Consider the following 21,336-nt stretch of genomic DNA (forward strand, 5'->3'; position numbering starts at 1 on the left):
TTTTACAGATGGGGTAGAAAGTAAAGAGGCTAAAAGACTTGTCTGAAGTCATACAGGAAGTCTCTGGGAGGATGAGGTATCAAACGGGCTAACATAATCTCCTGGGTGAGACACCATCTCCAGTGTGGCACTGGAGGTTTGCCTTTATCACTGCAGTGGACTCAAAGGAGACAAGGAGAGTCCATACTGACAGTGAATGCATCTACAGGAACACATAAAGGGAAGGAACGGAGGGAATTGTATGGGTGGGTTTACAGATTTGATTAGTCTCTTTGGGAAACCTAAAAAGAGTGCAGCTCCTCTCCCTGCCGTGGGAGGCTCTGAAACCCGTTGGGATGAAAAATCTTGGTTCAAACCGTAGGATATTTATTGATTGAAAACAATAGCTGATGCTTCTTCAATGCTTTTGATTCTAACACACTTTGCACACTAGAACTGTTGTGCTCCAAGTGATACTTCTGACAAGCCGCCACTTGAAGAGCTCCATGTAGAGCACCATACCACGCCACTGTTGCTGAGGGGAGGAAATGTAGTGAAAATTAAGAATGCAATTATTCAGCTTGGAATTTTGCCAGAATACAAAGAACAACACCCAGCTTCTTACAAAAAAGAAACTCATTAGATATTTAGTTAGAAAATATGGCAAGATTAAAAAACCCTAACACAATAAGTTTTTCAGGCTTCAAGGCAAGGAGTGGGAATTTTCTCAGAATGCAATAGCTATTATTAAGACTCATTCAAATTTATCGTTGTACTTTCAGAAGTGCTACCCTATGATACCTCTAGGCCAAGATACACTGTATCCCTCAGAGGCACTACCCCTTTGTCTCTTGCAAAGACAGAAGAGTACTGAAATCTTACATGTGACAGGCACTGTGTTTCTATCCTCTTCCCCTTCAAAGCCTGAAGGCATGTCAGTCTCCTGGCAGAGCTGCATGGAGCTGTGGAGCACATCCTGGAGCATCTGTAACAGACTGGGTAGCGCAGGACCAGACCAGACAGCTCACAGCTCTGTCACCAACTCTGCCTTCAGTCTGAGAACTGAGTGTTTGAAATTGAAGACTTCTGCACTGGTGCACCATGTTACTGGAAATTTCCCAACACCCCTGGCATTTCTATGTAAAGAAACATAACCTGGTTTGAGATCTATCTATGTATCTATCTAAATAATAAGGCAATCTTACAAATGTCTGTTTCAGTGAAGCTTCAGGTTCAAACTTATAGATGGCCACAAAACTTAACATTGCTATGAGACGACAGGACAACACGTGTCACCTTTTCTATGGTGAAATAATAATTCCTTTTTCTAGAGCCAGACTTTCCCTATGCCTGAAGAGGCCACTCTGTGTAGTTTTTGTTTAGTTTAAAGAAAACCAAACCAACCAAATGAGAAACCCCATCCCTTCAAATACTTTTTATAGGTGCAGTGCATCTTTTTATCCAGTATTTAAGGGTGCAGAATCTTCTTGGAAAGCTACTCCCTATAGCATCAGACTACGTCGTCCACTATTGGAAGCGGGAGGCTTTCAAAACTGCTCTGGGGTAGAAAAGCAAAGAAAGTCATTAGCCTTTTCAACTGCATGGTTCTTACGGGGCCAAAACTCTTCAGGTGTAACACTGAAGCTACCAGTGCCACCTTACAATTTTGACTCAGCCAAGGGAACTCCTGTTGGAGAAGATTAGCAGTGCAGATGGGATCATTGTTAAATTGCTGTTCTCTTTCCTTGTGAATCACAGATGACAGCACAGAACCCACCCCAAAAGAAGGAAGGGAGTCAAACGTGCTTACTTACAACGTTTAGCTCATGAAGAAATCACCAAAAAATTTCTTTGTCCTTCCTCTGAGACACATGGAATTGGCTGCTGCCAGAGTTGTGACACCAGCCTGTGCTGAGAAGACACCAGGCTTGATTGACGTGTGCAGTTCCAGAGGACTGAGAAGGGCTTGCGTCCTAATGGGAGTATAGTCCTAGACAGTGACTCCTTTCCCAGCGCTGTACCCTGGAGCAACAGAATCAAGACATTGCTCTTCATGGTCAGATCTCTCCCATTCTTTCAGAAAAACACTCAACTTTTATCCACTTAGAAAAAGCCAACTGGGCCTCCTGGGAACTACAGCAACCAATAAATATCAAACAGCTACCAGAAATGTGGCTGGTATGAATACTGGCCAGTAGACATTTATTTCTAAAGCTGAATATGACTTTTAAAGAGACATCTCATCCGAGTAATAACTCGGTCTATTAAGGACAAAAAAATCTATGAGGTTTTCTTAGTCTCCAGCTTTGTTTTCCATTAGACTTTAGGGGCAGATGAACAGATTTATATACACTTGGTACTTACTTTTCTCTGCCCTGTCTCCATCTCTTACCCTTTTTAGCATGGAAAGCTTTAAGACTGCTGTAGTTGAATTCTGAATTTTCTCCTTTCTTTGTCGAACACTTTAGCCCCAAAATACGATGCTCTGTTTCCTAGCATACACTCTAATTTCCTCAGGGATTTAGTGATCCCAATGAGTTGCTAAAAATGATTCCTCAAAACCGTTCAACGTGACATACTGCTGCTCCAGGCCTTCCCCTGTGACAAGCTGCTGAATGACTCCCTCTTTTCTTTACACACCAAATTTACCGGGGAAGGAAGCTTAAATGCTCAAATCTATGGAAAAAATTACAACACTTAAGAAAATTTTAGCTGCACAAACTATGGAGTATCTTGGCGCTCAGATAATTCAGAGATTACTATGCACTACTGTCATTTGGAGCAGCCCCTAAAAGTGTTTTATTACCTGGGTGGCGGAGAAGTACGTAGAGACTGACTTCAGCTGTTTTAAAAGTCCTTTTTTCTGTTTCTTTTTCAAAACAGTCAGCATCTCTTTAAAGTTGTTTGACAACTCTGGAGATCGAAAGCAGAGCTTTCTAATGCACAGTTAGCAGCTGTCCAGGAATGCTAGCAGGATGCAAAAGCCTTCTCTGCAACCAGACAGGGACTATGAAGAGAAGTGGCCAAATATGGTACTGCTGCAGCATACCAAAATGCTTTCGCAGATAAGTGCCTGAGTAACAGCAAGTTTTCATCATCACACACAAGAACTGGATTATAACAGAGAACGTATTTGATGCTGCATTTTTACTGCAAAAGCTACAAGTAGTTGCTGTGTTGTTTGTTCCCGCCCCCCCCCCGCCTTTATTTTATTATTATATTTTAATTAAGATGATGGCTTGGAAAGTTCCAGTGTGATAGCTAGAGGAGGCTCCTCCAGCACTAGCACAACTGAACCCCTGCCAGAGACTCTGTCTGTTGGCACATGTGAAGGAGCAAGTCTACACAGCCCTGCTTTTGGAAGGGTTTCACAGCTGTGCAGAGCTCCCTGGTGCTGCAAGACAATTGCTGGTATCCAATTTAGCAGTTAAAGGCCATTTGCAGTGGTCAGTGCTTCACTGTGGGCAGAGCAGATAAGCTAAATAAGGACAGAAGAAGTGTATTGTGTGGTACTGCAGTCCCCATGATTCTGACAATGGAGAAAAGGGTTCACAATTTCATTTTTGTGTACAAAGTGAATCTCTGCCTGCCTTATCACAACAACGATCTGTACCTTTGTTATCCTGACAAGAAGGAATACATAGACTTGGTGTCACCTTCTTCCATTTATAGAGCATTGGATTTCTCACAGCAACGTAGCGTAGGGGTACTCAAATTAGTCCTAAATGAGAGATTGGACACCAGAAGCATAAAATATTTCCGAGGAAGACCTTCCCTTCTCTTTGTTACAGCTAATGCTGCAGGTTATCACAACTGAGAAATTTCACCTATTTTGTTTTCTTTTCATGGTGACAGCAGTTGATTCTGAGCCAAACATAGCAAGATTGAGAAAAATTATAACACTTTAGCTTGAATTTGGGGGAGGGAAAAAGGGAAGGAGCTTTCTATCACTGCACTTCCTGGGCCTCCACGCAATACTGTTCTGAATAGATCTTATTTAAAAAATGGTTTAAACAGAAATGTCTGCCACAATTTGAAAATTAAATTAAGAGACATTATTTTGTTGACCATTCCCACAATACAGTTCAGTGTTTTGTGCCAAAGCAGGTGTTTCCCCCCAAATCCTACTTACTTTAGGCTCCTGAAGAAGGGTACCTTTTTAATTTAAAACAAGCAAACAAACCTTTTCCCAGATTATAGGAAGAGTTCCCTACAGATACGTGAAATATTTTTTTTCCCCATGTCCCCATGCCTGATGGGCACTGGTTCTACTTCTTATGGTTCTGTGGATTTTAGAGGTGCGGGTAGAACTCTTTCCACAAGAAGGGGGCAGGAATGGTGCCTAGCTCTGCTGCTGCTAAGTTTGGGTAAGTGTTATGTTGGATCTGAACTGTCGGCTATTCCAAGGTATGTTTCAAGAAGGCAATGTTCATTGGTTGATCTACTTCACCCAAATGTATTTAGGGGATATAAATAAAGAGAAAGTAATTTAAAAGATAATCTAACATCTATTTAACGGAAGTTTTGCACAATGAAATAGTGAAAGCACAATTTCTGCTTAGCAGTAGTGACAAGTATGGGGGAAAGCTTTGCATATTCAGGCAGACGCATAAATTCCATCCAGCTCTTTGTTCTTTCATTTCCCAACATTTGTTGCATTCTTCCCACTTTCCATGGTTTATTTAAGAGCTCTTGCAGATGTTTTAGATTTCTTCTAATCACAGTTAAGCACTACTTACACTGTTTTTTTTAAAAACAATACGCAATATATAATTTTGTATTAAGCTCCATTTTCCAAAGTCTATGTTCCCCTGCACCTTTTGTTCTCATATGTTACCCATTATAAAAATGGGATTGTTAACCAGAAATTATTCCACAAATATTTTCAAGCTTTGATCATTCTCTCTCTATAGACATTTCATCTATCTATGTAGTACAAGCATGCTGCGTGGAATTATGGTCACTAGTATATTTGCAGTTTCACACTTTGCCTGAAGAAAAACTGTGATACGGTTCAGCGTTGCTTGCCAAAGAAGAGGTGAACAGTAGTTGTTGTGGGGGATCAGGTGATGGAACACAAGCAGCAGCTTTTCTAGGCGTAGGACCAGCTGACTTCGCAAGACACAAATGGGAGCAATCAGAAACACCTCCTGGAGAAGAACAATCACTTCCTCATCAACTCGCCTCTCTCCTGTGGGCAAGGAGAGAGTGAGAACAGATGAACACGGGCAGGAAATGCTTCCCAGTCAAACACCCCCACAGTGACCAAGTGCAAAGACAGCAGAAGCGGGTCATTCATGCAGGCATACAGGAACTGTCAGGACTAGTAGGCACAGCTGAGTGAAGAGGAGTGCTGCAGAACCGCTTGGGGAAAGCCTCCAAGCTCACAGTCAAATCATCACCAGAGCAAGTAGAGAGAGCACCTGAGATTCCACAGCACAACCTATTTGGGTTTTTGCACTTTTCTGCTCTCAGTAAGTTGAATCTCATCTGTCATGGCCTCTGTCCAGTGGGTGGGAGGTTTCTTCAGATCCCAGGATCCCTGGTGAAATGGTGCAGTCCAATTGGAGAAAAGAGCCATTGAATTGTCCTTTATGGTCTGGTACACAATTCAGAGAAAGGAGATACTGTTCTGTCCCTCAAAAGAAAGGGCTCATATACCGCACATACAGAGAATATGCAGCACTTGCAATGGAAGAGGCAGCACTGTTTTGCATGAAGTTTCAGCCATATCTGCACTCCAGGCTGCAGTTTGCACGTAGAGTGAGTGGCTGTGTAAGGGAATGTAGTATGCCTGACGTTCTGGAGGCAAATAGGATCAAGAAAATTTTGACACCAATTTCTCTCTGTTTAGCACAGGCTCATACGTTAAGAAAGGTACTAAGCTACTAGCAAAGTCATCTGGACTCTCCCTCAGCTATTTCTCTCCGTGGTTCCTGGAAGCAGCTGTTTTAAGTGATGTTTATAGAGGGGAGTGTGCTGCTAACTCATCCAAACAGTAGGCCTCCTGCAAAGTTTTAAGAGGTCTCTACTTGTAGCAGGCATAATTTTCCAGACCTTGTTAAATGTTATTCTGGGCACTGGTCTATACCCTTGAGAAATTCCTTACTGAGCAGATTATAAGGGCAGCCAGTGACCCAATAACCTTCATTTTCCTGGGATGATGCAATGGCCGATTCATGCTCAGGAAGTACAGTGGGCTGAGCAGAACGTGAAACGAGCTGCTGAAATTCCCCAGTCAGCGTTTTGTTTCCGTGCCATCGAGGGTAAGATTTCAAAGTGTAGAATGGTCCTTTAAGTTCTGTCTTTTATGAGGTCAGGCTAAATGCTTCCCTTTTATATATGAAGAGAGGGTGATTCTTGCCAGAGTCCACACTGGGTTTGCTCTTGTTTTGATTTCTGCTTTGGTTGAGAGCTCTGTGGAGCAGGAAATGCAGCTTTCAACAGCAGTTCAGGCTTTGGTGGAAGGTGACCCCTGCAAGCAGCAGTGAGCTGCAGAAGCATTGAAGCAATTTAGCAGCAGCAGCAAGACTCTGCTGCAACCACACTCTGTCTGCAGGCTCTGTCAGGCAAATGCCCTTCCCTTCTACCCAGTCCTCTATATTTGATTTTGGGTACTGAATAACGTGAATGAAGGGATAAGAGAAAAAAGCTCTAAAGAATCGGACAGGCTGTGAGAGAAGGGTAAATATTTCAACATAAACCTGACTCTGAGGCAGTGAAGGGCACGTTCTAAACACCCAGGATTGCGTGAGAGGAATCCTGTAAAATATTATATACCCCCATTTCCATTTTCTTGATTTAATCAACTACAGTTGACTTGACAAGAAAAAACAACGCCCAGCACAGCCTACAGGGATTTCCAGGGAAGCATTAGAAAGTATATTAAAACTGGTAGGTTGGATCAAAGCACTGGACAATGTTCTGTTGGTAGTACTTGCAAGAGCAGAGAGATTAACTGGATGCACCAACACACTTGTACATGGGTTGGCTTGACTGCAGACACAAGCAGGGACCGGGATTCTGTACTAGAGGGAGTGCTTTAAGATACAGCAGCTAGCAGAAGTGGCTTAGACACTCACTGCAGCCATGTAGAGCCACAGTTGCCTCTGACCTTATGGCGTCTCACATGATGCATATCTGAGAAGCACGTCACGGTGAAATACAGTCCTACTGGAGAAAACAACATTGTGCTGGAACACACTTCCCAGAAAGCTCAGATCAGTTTCCACAGGCTGCAGTAATCAGGGCGGTTGTTTAGATTAAATGGTTCAAGCTGATTAACCTGTAACCCTAGCACTGGGTTCCCACCACAAATTTCAGTAACACTTTGTGAGGGACAGAGACAGAAAGGCCCTGAGGCCAAACCCTTACTGTGGCTGTGTAAGTCTGTTTCTCATTCTTTATGTCAAAAGTGGGTTGATTTCTACTCCCTGCTAGCCATACTTAAAGATGAGTCCAGAATTCCCTTCCTGACTAAACTAATTCAGAACCAATACATATCAATTCATCTTACGCCAACAGTGTTGTGAATTTAAACAGCTCCCTGTCTCCCAAATCTACGCTTACCTTCTTGCTGGGTTTATGCAGAGGAGCCATATCTGGTCTCAGACTCTTAAGCTTAAATAAAACACTTCTTTTGGCTCCCCAGGACAGACTCTCTTTTCCTTTTGATTTCAGAATTTCTGCCCTTCAAAATGCTGTGCTTTGACAGCTCAAGACTTATGATCACAGACAAGTTTCTGCAGGGAAAAAAAAAAGTCATCAGGGCATTCAGAACTGGCACCTAGAATTAGTTCTGCGGGAACCAGCTTCTTTACAGAGCTCCCCAGGACTCTGTGGAAGCAGTGAGGCTGAAAAGCTGCCAAGTGGGTTTTGAGCAAACAGATGCTTTTCTCTTTGAAAATACAAATGAAACAACAGGAACTTGCTGCCGATGGAAGGAGCTGGGCATGAGGCTGGACAAATACTGCTAGTGCAGTAGAATTTTCCAGGGACCATATAACACGTGTGGAAACAAAGCTGCAGTTGGATGCAAGTTTTCTCCTTAGGGCTGCAACATTAAGAATAGTCTGTTCTTAGTCCAGAGGGAAATAAAATCAGAGGAATTTGATCCCAAGTAGCGAACCAAAAAATGCCAGGCATTTTCTGGATGTCTGTGTTATTACAGGGACCAGCCAGGGATGTTATTTGTCTTTGAGCTGTACAGCTGTTAAAGTTCTAAGAAATGAAGTCATGGCTTTCAACACACCCCGGTTATAGCATGTATTTCTGTTTGAACTCTGAAGGTGGCCTGGACTCTCAGAAATGCATGGATGTCTCAAAAGCCACTACCTACTTGTCTGCAAGATCAAAAGGGACCAAAGCAACATCTGAGTTTACCTAATGTTAAATGTGATTCTGTAATTCGCCATCCATAGTGTCACTGCAGGTCTCACCTACTCTTTCAACACTGCCATTTTTACTGGCAGGGAGCAACTACAGATAGTATAATCCCTGCTTGGAAGCAAAGACCTGAAACAAGCCCCAAATGGTCTACTCGCTGTCTCAATTTATGTATTTTTAGAGTTTTGCTAGGATTTTGAAGGTAACACAGCATTTACCCTTTACAAGAAAACCCAATCCTTATCCCGTTTCCCTTTTGCAACACGGTAGAGATGCAGCAGTATCTTTCATTGTGTCTATAAAAGGGTGGAAAGCTTTTATCTCATGTTTTACCCCCCTGCTCTTGCTTACAGTGAATTGTTTTTTTTCCTCCAGCAGAGGATTTAGGCTTGCCTGTGCTGTGGTGTTTGGCCAGCCCCATTTCCAGTAAACAACCACACATATCCAAAGCTGTGCTGGCATCTCAATTCCGCTGCAATAACGTGACCCACTAGACTTAGAGAGACCTCCCTGCAAGTCCCAAAGCCACTTCCTAACCTGTGCCTGCTTTACGGTCCCAGAAGAAAAGAATATCTATTCTGTATCCAGCAGCTCTACCTCCACTCAAAGGCAATTAGTATATTAGTAACCATCCAACGCACTAAGCAGGGAGGAAGAAGGGTGTGAAACAACAAAATAAAAGGGAATACCTATTATCTTCATCGATAGACATTATGAATCTACATGAGGACCAAGCAGTGTGAACTCTGCTACTAGCAAATACTTTTGAAAAAGGACTATAGGTTGAAGGTTCTCTTTTTAGTGGATGTGACCCTTAAGATATGGAAGAACATCAGAATAAGCTCTGATTTCCTCTGAGATGGGTGGACTGGCAGCTTGTTTTGTTTTACAAAACATCAGTCTAGGAGATATTCAGCATATTTAGAGTTTTTCCAGAACTAGGAGAGGAGCAGGACACCTTTAAAGAGAAATTTTTGCATCTAGTCTCTTTTCAGATAACAAGATATTAGTCAAACCAAAATACGAGTGATCTGGTCATGCAATAAAGAGCCACTTCTGTGATTTGGAAGAGACCCAAAGTGACTCCTGAACAGTCATGAAACTAAGCAGAAAATTCTTTCTGTGGCTTGAGTTGCTGGGCTACAGGATCTGGAAGCATCACAGGCATGTCACAGCAGTAGTTGGGCTTGAAAATTACCCTAAGTTGCCTTATCACCACCAAATGATAGGGGATGGCCGCTGGACTGCAAGCCAAGCACAACCAATTTTTCTGCGGTCTTTTTGAACTTGTATTTTTTCTCCCCACAGTTTTCCTGTGTGAAATGGCAGTAACACAATGTCCCAGATCAGAAGAGGTCAGCAATATAGGTAAGCGATCAGCAAGAACAGCAACATGTTCATACTAAATTTCTCACTCACTTTCATTTATGACACAAAAGTAAACATACTCGAAGTTATGCCGGCACACAAACATTTAGCTAAAATCACTATTGATTTCATGAAGCCGATGTTCAGTCTAGACTTAAAGAATATATCCAATTCGGTTCCTAACACTCCTCCATTGAAGTCATAACACAGATATTCCTATGATGTCTGGGTGGCTGAAACTCACTGATTTTCAAATCTGTTTAAGAGAATGTGATTATTTGTATTTATTGACCATACGCATTTCTCCACAAATCCACGATTGTGACTAAACCTGCATATACTGAAAAATATACCAAAACAGACTTTCAAGGAAAAAAGCCAACATGAGCAGATGAAAGCAGACAAAACCAGATGCAGGCAAAACCAATAACCAAAAAGGGAAGAGAAATAAACATTCAGCTGAAGTCTCCAATGATTTCATGAGACAAAAGTTCAGCCTAAGCTTGAAGAATATACTCATTTTGTTTCCTAACACGCCTCCATCTTAGGTCATAATGAAAATATTCCCACAGCAACTGTATTGCTTCAACTCATTAAATTTTAAATAACAATAAATAACAATCTTTAAACTGTTAGTAAAACCACGTGCTTTCCCCCTCAGTAAAAGATAAAAAAATTGTCTCAAGTATAAGCATTTAACATGCACTTGAGCCACTAGAGGTTTCACACCAACTTTGATATGCATACCACTTTTTTTTATTAAAGTAGATATTTTTAGAAAGTAGATAACAATTTACACAGAAAAAGTAGAACTAAACATAATCCTCAGACTGGATCTTGAGAAACTGTGCTAGCATTTTAGAAATATAGTGTCATTTCAACTCATTTATTGTTAAAAATGCAAACAAAATATAAATATTTAGAAGAGACAAAATACTCATGCTTACATAGCTGAAGGCAAAAAGTAACTAATTGCAGACAGACTGGAATCATTAGTGTGGCGTTCTTAATGTCTAAGTCTCACGTAACTGCAGATGACTAAAGGCATCTGAGTAAACTTCAAAACTGGTTCTGTGGCTAAAAGTGTCACACTAAAGGCTCCAATGCCTCAGGATTTTCATCATATTTTGCAGGAGGCTGAGTTAAACAAGCTGCACGAGCTTTGTCCGAAGTATTAAAGCTGTCACTTCTCTTGTAGAAAAAGTCAGAGAAAAATGCTGCGATAATGCTCCTTCCTTACTGGAAGAGAACTGAGGCTGGTACCTTAACAGCAGTGGTTACAACATAAGGCAAAGCCAAGGCACTGAGCAGAGATTCTTGCAGATTAAATTCAACTCTGGAAGACAGGATGTTTGTCTAAAGCATTGGCAGTGAAAGATGGTTGTTCTTGGCACTAATCACAGTCACTGTTTAAGTCCTCTACTATACAGTTACCGAGAAAGAATGCATTTGATTTCTCTGGAACTGACAGAGTGCAGAAACATTAATGCAAAAAATAATGTAGAGCATTTAGCAACTAGATGGGAATATAAATTTTAACCCTTTCCTGGATATGGCTACTACTGGTCTATCTAGTTCTTGGATCACAGGAACTTGACTGGCTATTCCATTCAGTGCAACCTGCTCTGTGGATTTGAACAAACTATCTCCCTTCCTGAAACATAATTTTGCCATCTGTTAAATAGGAGTGACTCATTTGTAGCATTTTATTAACCACAAATAAGAAATGGTTTTTAAGAGCAGAGTATTCTTCTTAATACTTGAAGCCCACGATGGTGATCTTGGGATGGATGTGATGGAGAAGGCGGTTCTAACTAGTAGCATCCAGTAAAGCATGTGGGCCGTGCACTGCCTCTCTCAACATCTGAAACACCGTCCCTTGGGAAATCCCTTAGGCACAGGCTTAATCCCATTTAGGTCAAGTTGAGGTTTCAGAAGCAAGGCTGATAAAACTATTATCTGGCAATACATCCTTAATAAAATGCAACATATTTATTGTCAAACTGGAGAATGTACAAGACAGTACAAACATGTATTTATAATATACCCACTGCCCCAGAATCTGGCCACTCTTTCCAAGACTTAATCAAGTCAACAGTTCAGGGACTTATGTTCAAGTAAATATTTTAATCAATAACCTAGAATATACAATGCAATTTGAATGCAAAGACCATAAACTATAATGCTGGAAGAAACTCCTATATTAACCTTTTTACTTGGTCAATTGCACCTTACAAAATACAAACAGCCACAAAACCCACTGATTTTTGAACCATATTCAGAGAAGATGGAACATAGTACAGGCAATTATTCTAAAACAAAAGCATTATAACTAACAGCCAAGAAAATACTGAATATTGGCCTGTGTGAGACTGATGATTCCAACCAGTATTATTAAATTCAGCACTCGAAGAACAAGAACTGTATTAAGAAAATAGCCAGCAACATTTTCTCACTGTCCTAATGCAGTATCTTTTCCACAGACTTCAAAATGCTTCTGAGCCTGCTAAATTAACATTTGATTTGGTACCATGAGTGAATTTTCATCTTCAAAAGTTCTGAACTTCATGTTACATGTATATTTTCAATAAAGAGATTTTGACTTTTTAGCAATACTAGTTATGGGTAAAGATGCCAAAAGAAATCCTTTTCACCTGGGATGGACATTTTAGGATGCTAAGAAGTCACCAGCCCCTACTATCAATTTTTAAAATAAATAAATATACTTAAAGAAAATAACCAGTAGGAAATAAAATCATTTGTTATATAAAATACACGTTATCAAAGTTAGGCATGGATAAACCCCAAATATTAGTATTTTTCCTGCCACATTAGACATAACTGACATGCACAGGTGGAAAACTTAGTGTATATACTGTTAAAAGATGCTTGAGAAAGAAAGAGTCCAGCTCCCATAAATGCTCTGAACAAAAGAGAAAGGAAAAAGCAAAGGAACTTGTTAAGAAAGATAAGGTCAAAAGGGACCCAAGCAGTGCCAAGAATGTTTTCAACACAAATAAAAAATCGTGCTGCACAGAAAATAAGGATAGCAAACTTGCCAAATGCTTTTTTCCATAGATTAAAATATCTATTTTATAATATTTTAATAGATATTTTAAAGTATTTTATCATAAAACATGCCCAGGGCCTCTATAGTCCCCATTTAAATATTCAGGTAACCAACCCTAAAAGAGGAGCTTCTTCAAACTTGTTTCTGTCATGGACAATACACGGAAGAAAGCTGCCATATGATCAGAGACATGATGTACACATCTGGTGATGGATCCACTTGGTGAGCACACAGAACGCCAAAAAGATCCCAGTTTGACATGAAGGCAGTCATGCCAGAAACAGCCCCTGCTGGTAGCAACATCAAACTAGTACAGTTTACCATGCCTTCTGGAGACGCAGGCAATACACAGAGTTCAGCACTGCTGAGTTTTACTCCAACTAGGAAGTACCAGATTTAGGGGCCTAATCTGATACCAAGCAGCTGACACGGGATACTCTGCCAGAATTAGTGAAACTACCAGCTACTGAAGAAATGAAACCTGCTTGTGTAGTGCCTCAGTACCAGGTCCTCCTCCTGCCCAGCGCTGACCAAAGCAGTGTGAGTTTGGCTGAGTGTCCCCCTGACCACTGTGGTGAAAGTGGGGGTGTTGCCTCTTGGGCTGAAGTACACCCGTGTGGCTCTACCCAGTGCTGCGTGCACTCTGCGACATCCACTCAAGGCCTCTCTGCTCTCCTCTGAACGATGCGCAGTGCCCAAGGACTGGGCTCACACGTTAAAGGAAGAGTAGCTCATGAGCCAGACCCAGTCTGTGCACCTGCCTACAGCCAAACTAATTTATCAGTCTTCATTGCAGGTCCTACGGTCAGGCAAAACAGCAATTTGTAACAGACTTGTAACTCACAGGACCAAAGAGTTTCTGCATCTGGCATCATAAACTTCGTGCCACAGAAACGTGTTGTTCCCTTAACGTGAACGACCACAATATGCTTAATGTATACTACTGTGAATACGGAAAAGCAGGTTTCAGGAATCATGACAGTTACGGGCAGATAGCTCTCTCTTTGTTAATCATGATGCAGTTACACAAGGACGAAACTTGTACAGTATGAGGCACCAAAATATTAATAATAATTCCAAAACTAGAGATTAAAAAAAAATATAGGGAAAAAATGTAGTCATGGCACATGCCATGCTCCTGGGGTGAGTATCTTATCAGTTTGGACGGATTAAAAGCAAAAAATGTGCTCACGAGCTAAACATTTACATTGAAGAGGTTTCCAGATCATGTATTCATCCCTTCATTAGGAATTAAGAAATAAAGATGCATAAAATCAAAGGGAAAGGGACAGAAGAAACAAGAATCGCGCCTTCAATTTTTGTTTTAAAACTCTTCTTACTTTGAGGCTTCTGACGTAGAAAAGTTTAAACAAATGATAAAATGTTCCAATTATTTTCTGAACAGTTGGGGAAACAACACTAGACTATTTGTACACAAACAACTTTGAGGCATTTTGCTTTTAATTTGAATACAATTCCTTAAAGTGAATTCCACATGAAGAAGGGTGAGATACAACAGCTCGTTTACCATTTCACAAGTTAACAGAACAAAGTAAACATCTGTCCTTCTTATTAACTAGCTTCCATCCCTTACTCCAACTTGTCACTTCCTGCTGCAAGTCTCCATGCCAAGTAAGTGCATGGACTAGTTCCAAACTCCACAGACGTTCACATGTGGACTTCAGTGGTATTGGAAATTCTAACAGCAAGAAAAAATTGAAATAGAAAGACTTTAGATGAGCTTATATTCTCTTAATGTTTCCCAAATGAAGACTCAAAATTCAGAGTAAAAAAATACTTCAGTTGTTCAGCTCAGCTACTCATCTGACTGTGGTTCCTCTATGGAGCACATAGCTAAGGAGAAAAAAGAACAATACTTTCTGTCAAATAAGAGGGGGCCTTAAATCAGAAATAGAAGGGTCTCTAACTGTGCTAAAACGGACGTCCCAAACAAATTTATCTGGAACACAATTTGAGCATGCTCTTCCTTCTACATATTGATAAAGTTTTCTAGCTATACAATTTCCATACATAGTTGCATTTGACCAGGCTTTTGGCTTCTTTCAAACTGGCAAATACCACCCTGATCAAAACATATCACAACAGTATTATACCTACAATAAAATACTGGCATGGTGCTAAGGACAGCATCATCTTTCTTCGTGCTTTAATAAGACCCAAAATAGGTTAAATGTAGGTTGAAAGGGAAGCAGTAAAAAAAAAAAAAAATGTCTTGCAGATCTTTTGGAAAAAAGATGGGAATGCCAGGCTCTCCAGGTAAAAAAACAGCCATAAGCTACAAAGAAGCTGCACCTAGCAACAGCAGCAGAAGATCTTTATCATCACAGCTGTCTTTGTGTAGGTCTTACAGCAATAAACACCAATTTAGCCTTCTGCCTAAAAATTTACAGGAAGCTTTTTTTTTTTTGTATATGTAGGAATTCTTAACATCGAGATTCTGTGACACTGCTCACAGTGAGTTGAGTGAAAAAAATCAAATCAACTGTGCTGAAGTGGAAAACTGCAGAACTCGGAATTGCATGTCTGACAGTAAGGCTTTGCATATGCACACAAGCTACACATCACAGCACATCTGTCGATGCCAGTGATTCCATTCAGGATTTACCAATTTCTTCCTCTCATGATTGTGGATTCTCCAGCAACTCTACTGAGTCTGAAATACATCAGTACCAGAGAAGAGACGCTAACAATAAAAATCTTCGTACAATTTAATGTTTATTCTCTAGTCATTTTTTGCTATATATTTAACACTAGTGTGACAAAATTCCTGATAATTATATCTCATGCACGTAACTTAAATGAGGAGTTAGCACTATCTAAACTGGTAAACCTACCACTAGGGGGGGGTTACTTTTGAGTCTACAAGACAAGTATTTCTGCAACAATGACAACTAGGTGGGTATGCATGTAACGTAACAGGCTCAGCTGAATGTACGTGGCAGGTATCTAAATGACAGCACAGCCTTCAGAAGGACTGGAGAGGCAACATCCTTTGACCTAAATAGACTTGACATTAGTGTTTAAGAGGGCTTGAGTGGAGTTGTTGTTAGGAGAGATGGTGTTCCTGTAGTTAGTCAAATAGTTTAGCTTTTGCTAGTTAAAGTTGCTGTGATTTGTGTTCTTTCTTTGACAGGGTAAAATGTGTTACTCACTCTACCCATATTGCTATTGTTTAGGTCACAACAGAGATATTGACAGCATACCGTACCTTTCTGCAGCTGAAGGCAAAGATTGCTGATAGATTGCTGCTGTTCCTTCCCTGCAATTCCTTGGTGAGTACATTTTCATCAATACCAACTATGAAAACACACTCCCTAGAGTCCAGATTTCCCAAAAATATATTACAGGAAAGGTCTACTTGTAAATCACTTATTCTTTTCTCCTACAATACCCACAGGTTTCAAAACAAAATAATTATAAATTTCATTAATAATGAAATTATTAAAAGAATAACAAGAGTTGTGATAGTCTTTTGTTGTACTGGGCATTTCCCTTTTTTTAACTGACATACATTCTAACAGAAATCCCACAGTACAACCAGATAACTTCAATTAAAAAACAAAATGCAAACTATTCAGTCCAATGTTAGAGCATGTGTATGTGTGTATAATACTGTAGAAGTAGTCACACATTAGAGGTATATAATTGAAACAGCATTTTCCTTCATGAACCTGCTATTACTGAGGCAGTGACAAAGTTTCCATTTCTTTGTTTTCTGAGCTCTTTAAAGAATGGCTATTGCCACATTTTGTAAACCTAAATACTGCACAAGCAGAAGCTTGTTGGTATCAGGTAAGGAGTAATACTACTAGTGCAAACAGGTGCAGAGACAATTCCTCCAGTTTTGGGGTGAACCAGCTATATAACACTGAAAGAGGACAGGCATCTTCAAACCCACACTCATGCGTGTTTCTCCACTCAGACATGCGTCCTTCTCTGTCTTGGTCTTCTTTTTACAAGGGTAGGAGGGGGAGAACCACCAGCTCACGTGATATTTATCATATGAAAGATTTCTTGACTGTTTTCCTGTTAATATTATGAATGTTTTCTAACAAGTCAAGGAACGATAAATACCTCAAGCATCAGGAAAGTGACAATAATACTGACTTAGTATCTTTAGTAAAAAGTGAAACATTCTCTCCTGAGATATAAGTCAAGCAAGGAACAGGAATGATGAACCTAACACTGTACCATTATTTGATCATCATGCACCTCAGCTGACCAGATGAGAAAGAACAAGTGTTTATTGCCCTCTGCTCATCCAAAGCTACGACAGGCAGTTTATTTAGGTAAGTGCTTGGCATACCAGAATGTTGTCAGAGCAGTTCTCACTGTACTGTCCCCCTTTAGCTTATTTCTTTACAAGAAAAGGAAAAAAAAAAAAAAAAGGAAAAAAAGAAAAAAAAAGAAGAAAATCTCAGCAGGTTAACCCTCATCTTCTCTCAGCTCTGTGGGCAGAAATTTGTATTGCTGTTGGCGGATCTGAGCCAGTTTTTTCCTTGCCTCTTCCAGCTCTCTTTCCTTTTTCAGCATTTCTTCTTGGGCTGCAATGATCTAGAAAACAGAAGCATGAATTATGACAGCAAGGAATACTGCCTGAAAAAAAGATTTCTCTCCGTGACATCAGTCAGAGCTAGGCCCTGAGCATTCTCCAGAGAAGCACCAAATTTCAATAACTTCAGCAAGAATTGCTCAAATTTTTCCAGGTTCCAGGACTATGCCATCAAGAACAGTATTGTATTCCCACTTGTTTCTCAAAGAGGACTTAAAAAAAAAAAGACAAAGAGTATTACCAGCATAGTTTTACCATGCATCCACGATGGATTTTATAGTGCTGTGCTCCCCCACCATTCATCAGGGTGAGGGATTAGCACACATAGAGTAAGCACAACGCCTTAACATGATGTTTGAATGACAGTAAAATTGAATGCTCCTTACTGCAAGTATCCACAGTATTTTCCTGCATCTCAAAATGCTAAAGGAAAAAATGACAGTACTACAGACATGCATAAATGATAAATTTCAATATCTTTTAAGTAGTGACCACAGTACGTGGTGTTCCTCATTCCTAACAGTGAATCCAGAAGCTGGTACAAAAAGCCTCGGAATCTGTTTTTAAGTATTGTTATTATTTCTCCTTATTATTATGGTCAGAGTAATGAAGTGTTGTCAGTTCTTATCTCTGACTCTATTTCTTTGATTATATACATACAGAACTAGTGTTCCTTTAAGATTTGGGAGTATTTAAAGAAAAGAACTATTAACTTCATCAGAACAAAAATAAAAGATATTGGACAACGGTAACTGCTATTACGGTAAATGCTCAATGAAGAAGTGTAGACATCGTACAGCATATCACTTTGCTGTTAATGCCAGTGGTTACCCAACAGTGAGGCATCAAGTAAATTATCATAGATTTGTCCAGCCTGTAATGCAGCAGATGGACATTGTAACACTATGCTACATTTCTGAGATAGTTTCTCCTCTGCTTTACTTCTCGGGTGATTCTACCAACCTGAGCAATGCCACCCACAAACTTTGTTTTCACCACAACGTCGTCATCCTCTGCTTTCCCAAATGCTGCTTTTTGGGCCGCCCTGACAAGATTGTCTGATGCTCGCTTGACAGCATTTCCCGCAGCCTTTGAGAAAAAGACAAGAGAAATTCAGAAATAACAAAAACGCATAACTAACATGGATCCATCTGAGCATCAGAACTAAAACATCTTTGCTTGACTACACGGGAAAGGTGTGTTTTGTTTTGTTTTTCCCAGTAAAAAGCAAATTAATCTTTCAAAATCAATGGTACACAAAGGAACACAAATCCTTTATTTAAGCACCTGGAAGTTGGGAAAGTCATAAACAAGACTTTTTTCCCCACAGTTTGAAATAAAATACTGGATGAAATCACAAGTTATGTTATGCACAACACTGATCAGATTGGGGTTTTTTGAGGAAGAACAGAAAATGAAAGCTAACATATAAAGAAACATTTTAAAGCAATGAAGTTTTAAAATGAATGGACTTCCATCAGGGCAAGTTAGCCCACTTATACAGCCATGATTATCTCATATTTAAACTTTTATTTCCTTAAAAATTGTCAAATTTCTAAAGATAAACAGTCAAACATTATTGACAAAGCTATCTTTGCTATACTATAATACATATTGGCAGTAGAGATTCCACACTGCATGCTCAGTAACGACCACGTCCACAGGCACTGGTTTAATAGATACAGAGGAGGATACCAGAGGAGTGGCCTTGGAATCTCCTAACGTAATCCCCATGGAGACGAGCGGAAGAAGAGTCCTTGTCACAAACAAAATGCAAACTTCTCTTCTACTAAAGTTAAAGATGGAGCTGGCACCTTTTTTGAAGCACTGAGGTCTTGAAGACCATTGGCTAGGAAATACCTTGTGCAGACAGGTGACAGTAGTATAGGGCTCAGCATCGTAAGATCTGCCACTGAATTTGCTCCAGCGTACTAAGAGCTGGTGAAAGTAGTGGAAAGCTGGAGCTGGGGGAAGAATGGTCCATGGTTTAATGGGTTCTGCGCACGGAGGTGTAAATAAGATCTTTCATATACCACTAGCAGAGTATTCTATTTAAGAACATAGTATAGAATAGTATCATGCATGCTTACCCTGTTCTTACTTGCTTCTCTAAGCATTTCCTAGTGGCCACTGCTGGAATTGGGATATAAATTGGGCTTAATGAACTTCTGGTCTGATCCAGTAAGGCTGGTCTCGTGTTAAACCCTAAACTCTAGCATCTGACAGCAAGTCAATCAACACCCCCAACAAACAATATTAATGCTTTCACAATGCACAGAAAAAGGGTAGGTACTTGCAGTGTTGTGACAGGCAGTGAGAGAGAACAAGAGCGGAGTTCTCTGTCCCAATGTCTCCAGGTGTCATATGTGCTGAGAACACTCATTCCCACAGAGGCCACTGGTCAAGACAGCCTGGACACATTGGCACTAGGAGGGGAAGCCACATGGACCAGCTCTGAACCTGACCCCCTACCTGCCCACAAGTCCTATTCTAGTATTTCCAGCTTCATCTCCCTTTCAACTTAACTTTCTTCCCACCTGAAATGACCCAAGGACAAATTATTTGAAATTTGCTCTGCTCTGTCTGGACCTTATCCAGAGAGAACGGAAACATTTCCATTTGTTTCATTAAGTGTTGGAACAGACTCTGTAACAGTGCATTCCAAGTTAGCATTCATGGGAAATGCAGTTCAAATGTCTTCTCTCAAAGCTTGCAGTGGTTTGTGGGGTAGGAAAGAGAAAACTAATATACTCAAACTCCTGAACACCACCTATTGTTTAAAGCTATGTGAAAACATTCGTGCTGGGGGCACAGCCAGCTGAAAAGCCTCAGTAGTTTTGTTAAATCCACCAGTAAAAATATTTGGTAGACATCAACTCACTGCTTTTGCTATGATAAAGGACATTATTTCCAAACGCAAACCATTTTTCCCCTTCATTATTCATTCTGTGATGGATATAAAGCTTGGTAAAGTGGCAAAGTTCAATTTCAGTCTGTACTTCAGCTCATTTCCTTTTCACATTCCCTTCCAACTTTTCATATTCAATGTCTATTTAATAATATTTGCCTACAGTGACTGAGTACCCCAAATTTCCTGGCAGAGCAGAGAAAACAGTCTCTAGTACATGATTTTGTTCCTGTTTCTATTGTTTGTTCTGCATTTAAAATTCCCTCAGACCCATCTTGGCAACTGGATATTAAAGTGCAATTTGCGTTACAGTCAGAACTATCTTCCAGTTACTGATACCTCCCCCACAGACCCTTGACAAAGTCAATCTATACGAGTCCACTATAAAGCACTAAAACCATCTCATCCCTAGAGACAGCACTAACATGCTACTCTTTGATATAGAAACAGATTTTTCACACACTCATACGTTTATTTTTTCCTCCTAAATATTTAACCCATTTTTCTATTTGAAGAAAGTGATTACATCAATTCCTCTTGCTCAGACAGATACTTAGTCATATGTATTTCTGCTCTGCTTGATCCTACCTATCCCCACATGAACATGTGCATTAGTAGCATCTGTGCAAGTAAGAGAAAAAGGGGAAATTTCACTACCACCAAAGATACTCCATGTGGATGGTATGAAAAAAGGAGCTGAAATATTTCTTACATTCCAGGCTGAGCCTGCAGGACAGGATCTCAGAGAAGGCTCTAGCCATTTCTAAAATGAACATCCTTAAACAAAACTTCTGGAGTCATTAGATTTTACCCATCATAACACAGTGTTAATTCAGTAATAGTTCAGAGAAGCCGAACATGAAACGGCTGTGTAACGTAAAAGGGAACCAGTTTCATGTAAAAAAATTAAATCAGACTTGAGAGTTGAGATGTTGTATCAGCTTCTCTTCTTGATTTTGTCTGACAACGATTCTCCATTTTAGAAATGTTCTATCTACAATTGCTGTCTCTCGACTTCTAGAAACAAAGGAAAACTGACCACAACCCAGGCTG

The 21,336-nt window shown here is 40.2% G+C and overlaps 1 protein-coding gene across 2 annotated transcripts in view; it reads right to left on the reverse strand.

Moving 5' to 3' along the window:
* Positions 1-15,519: 15,519 nt before the first annotated feature.
* Positions 15,520-21,336, reverse strand: part of TLN2 (talin 2) — a 186,820-nt gene continuing 181,003 nt past the window's right edge. For both annotated transcript variants that reach the window (XM_063345539.1, XM_063345538.1), the window contains 2 exons: positions 18,339-18,464; positions 15,520-17,377 (listed from right to left, as the gene is read on the reverse strand). In XM_063345539.1, coding sequence (XP_063201609.1) covers positions 17,249-17,377; positions 18,339-18,464 — 255 coding nt within the window. In that variant the 3' untranslated portion in view covers positions 15,520-17,248. The remainder of the gene's footprint in view (positions 17,378-18,338; positions 18,465-21,336) is intronic.

The sequence above is a fragment of the Chroicocephalus ridibundus genome, chromosome 9 (genome assembly GCF_963924245.1).
Source record: "Chroicocephalus ridibundus chromosome 9, bChrRid1.1, whole genome shotgun sequence".
Classification (NCBI taxonomy): Eukaryota; Metazoa; Chordata; class Aves; order Charadriiformes; family Laridae; genus Chroicocephalus; species Chroicocephalus ridibundus.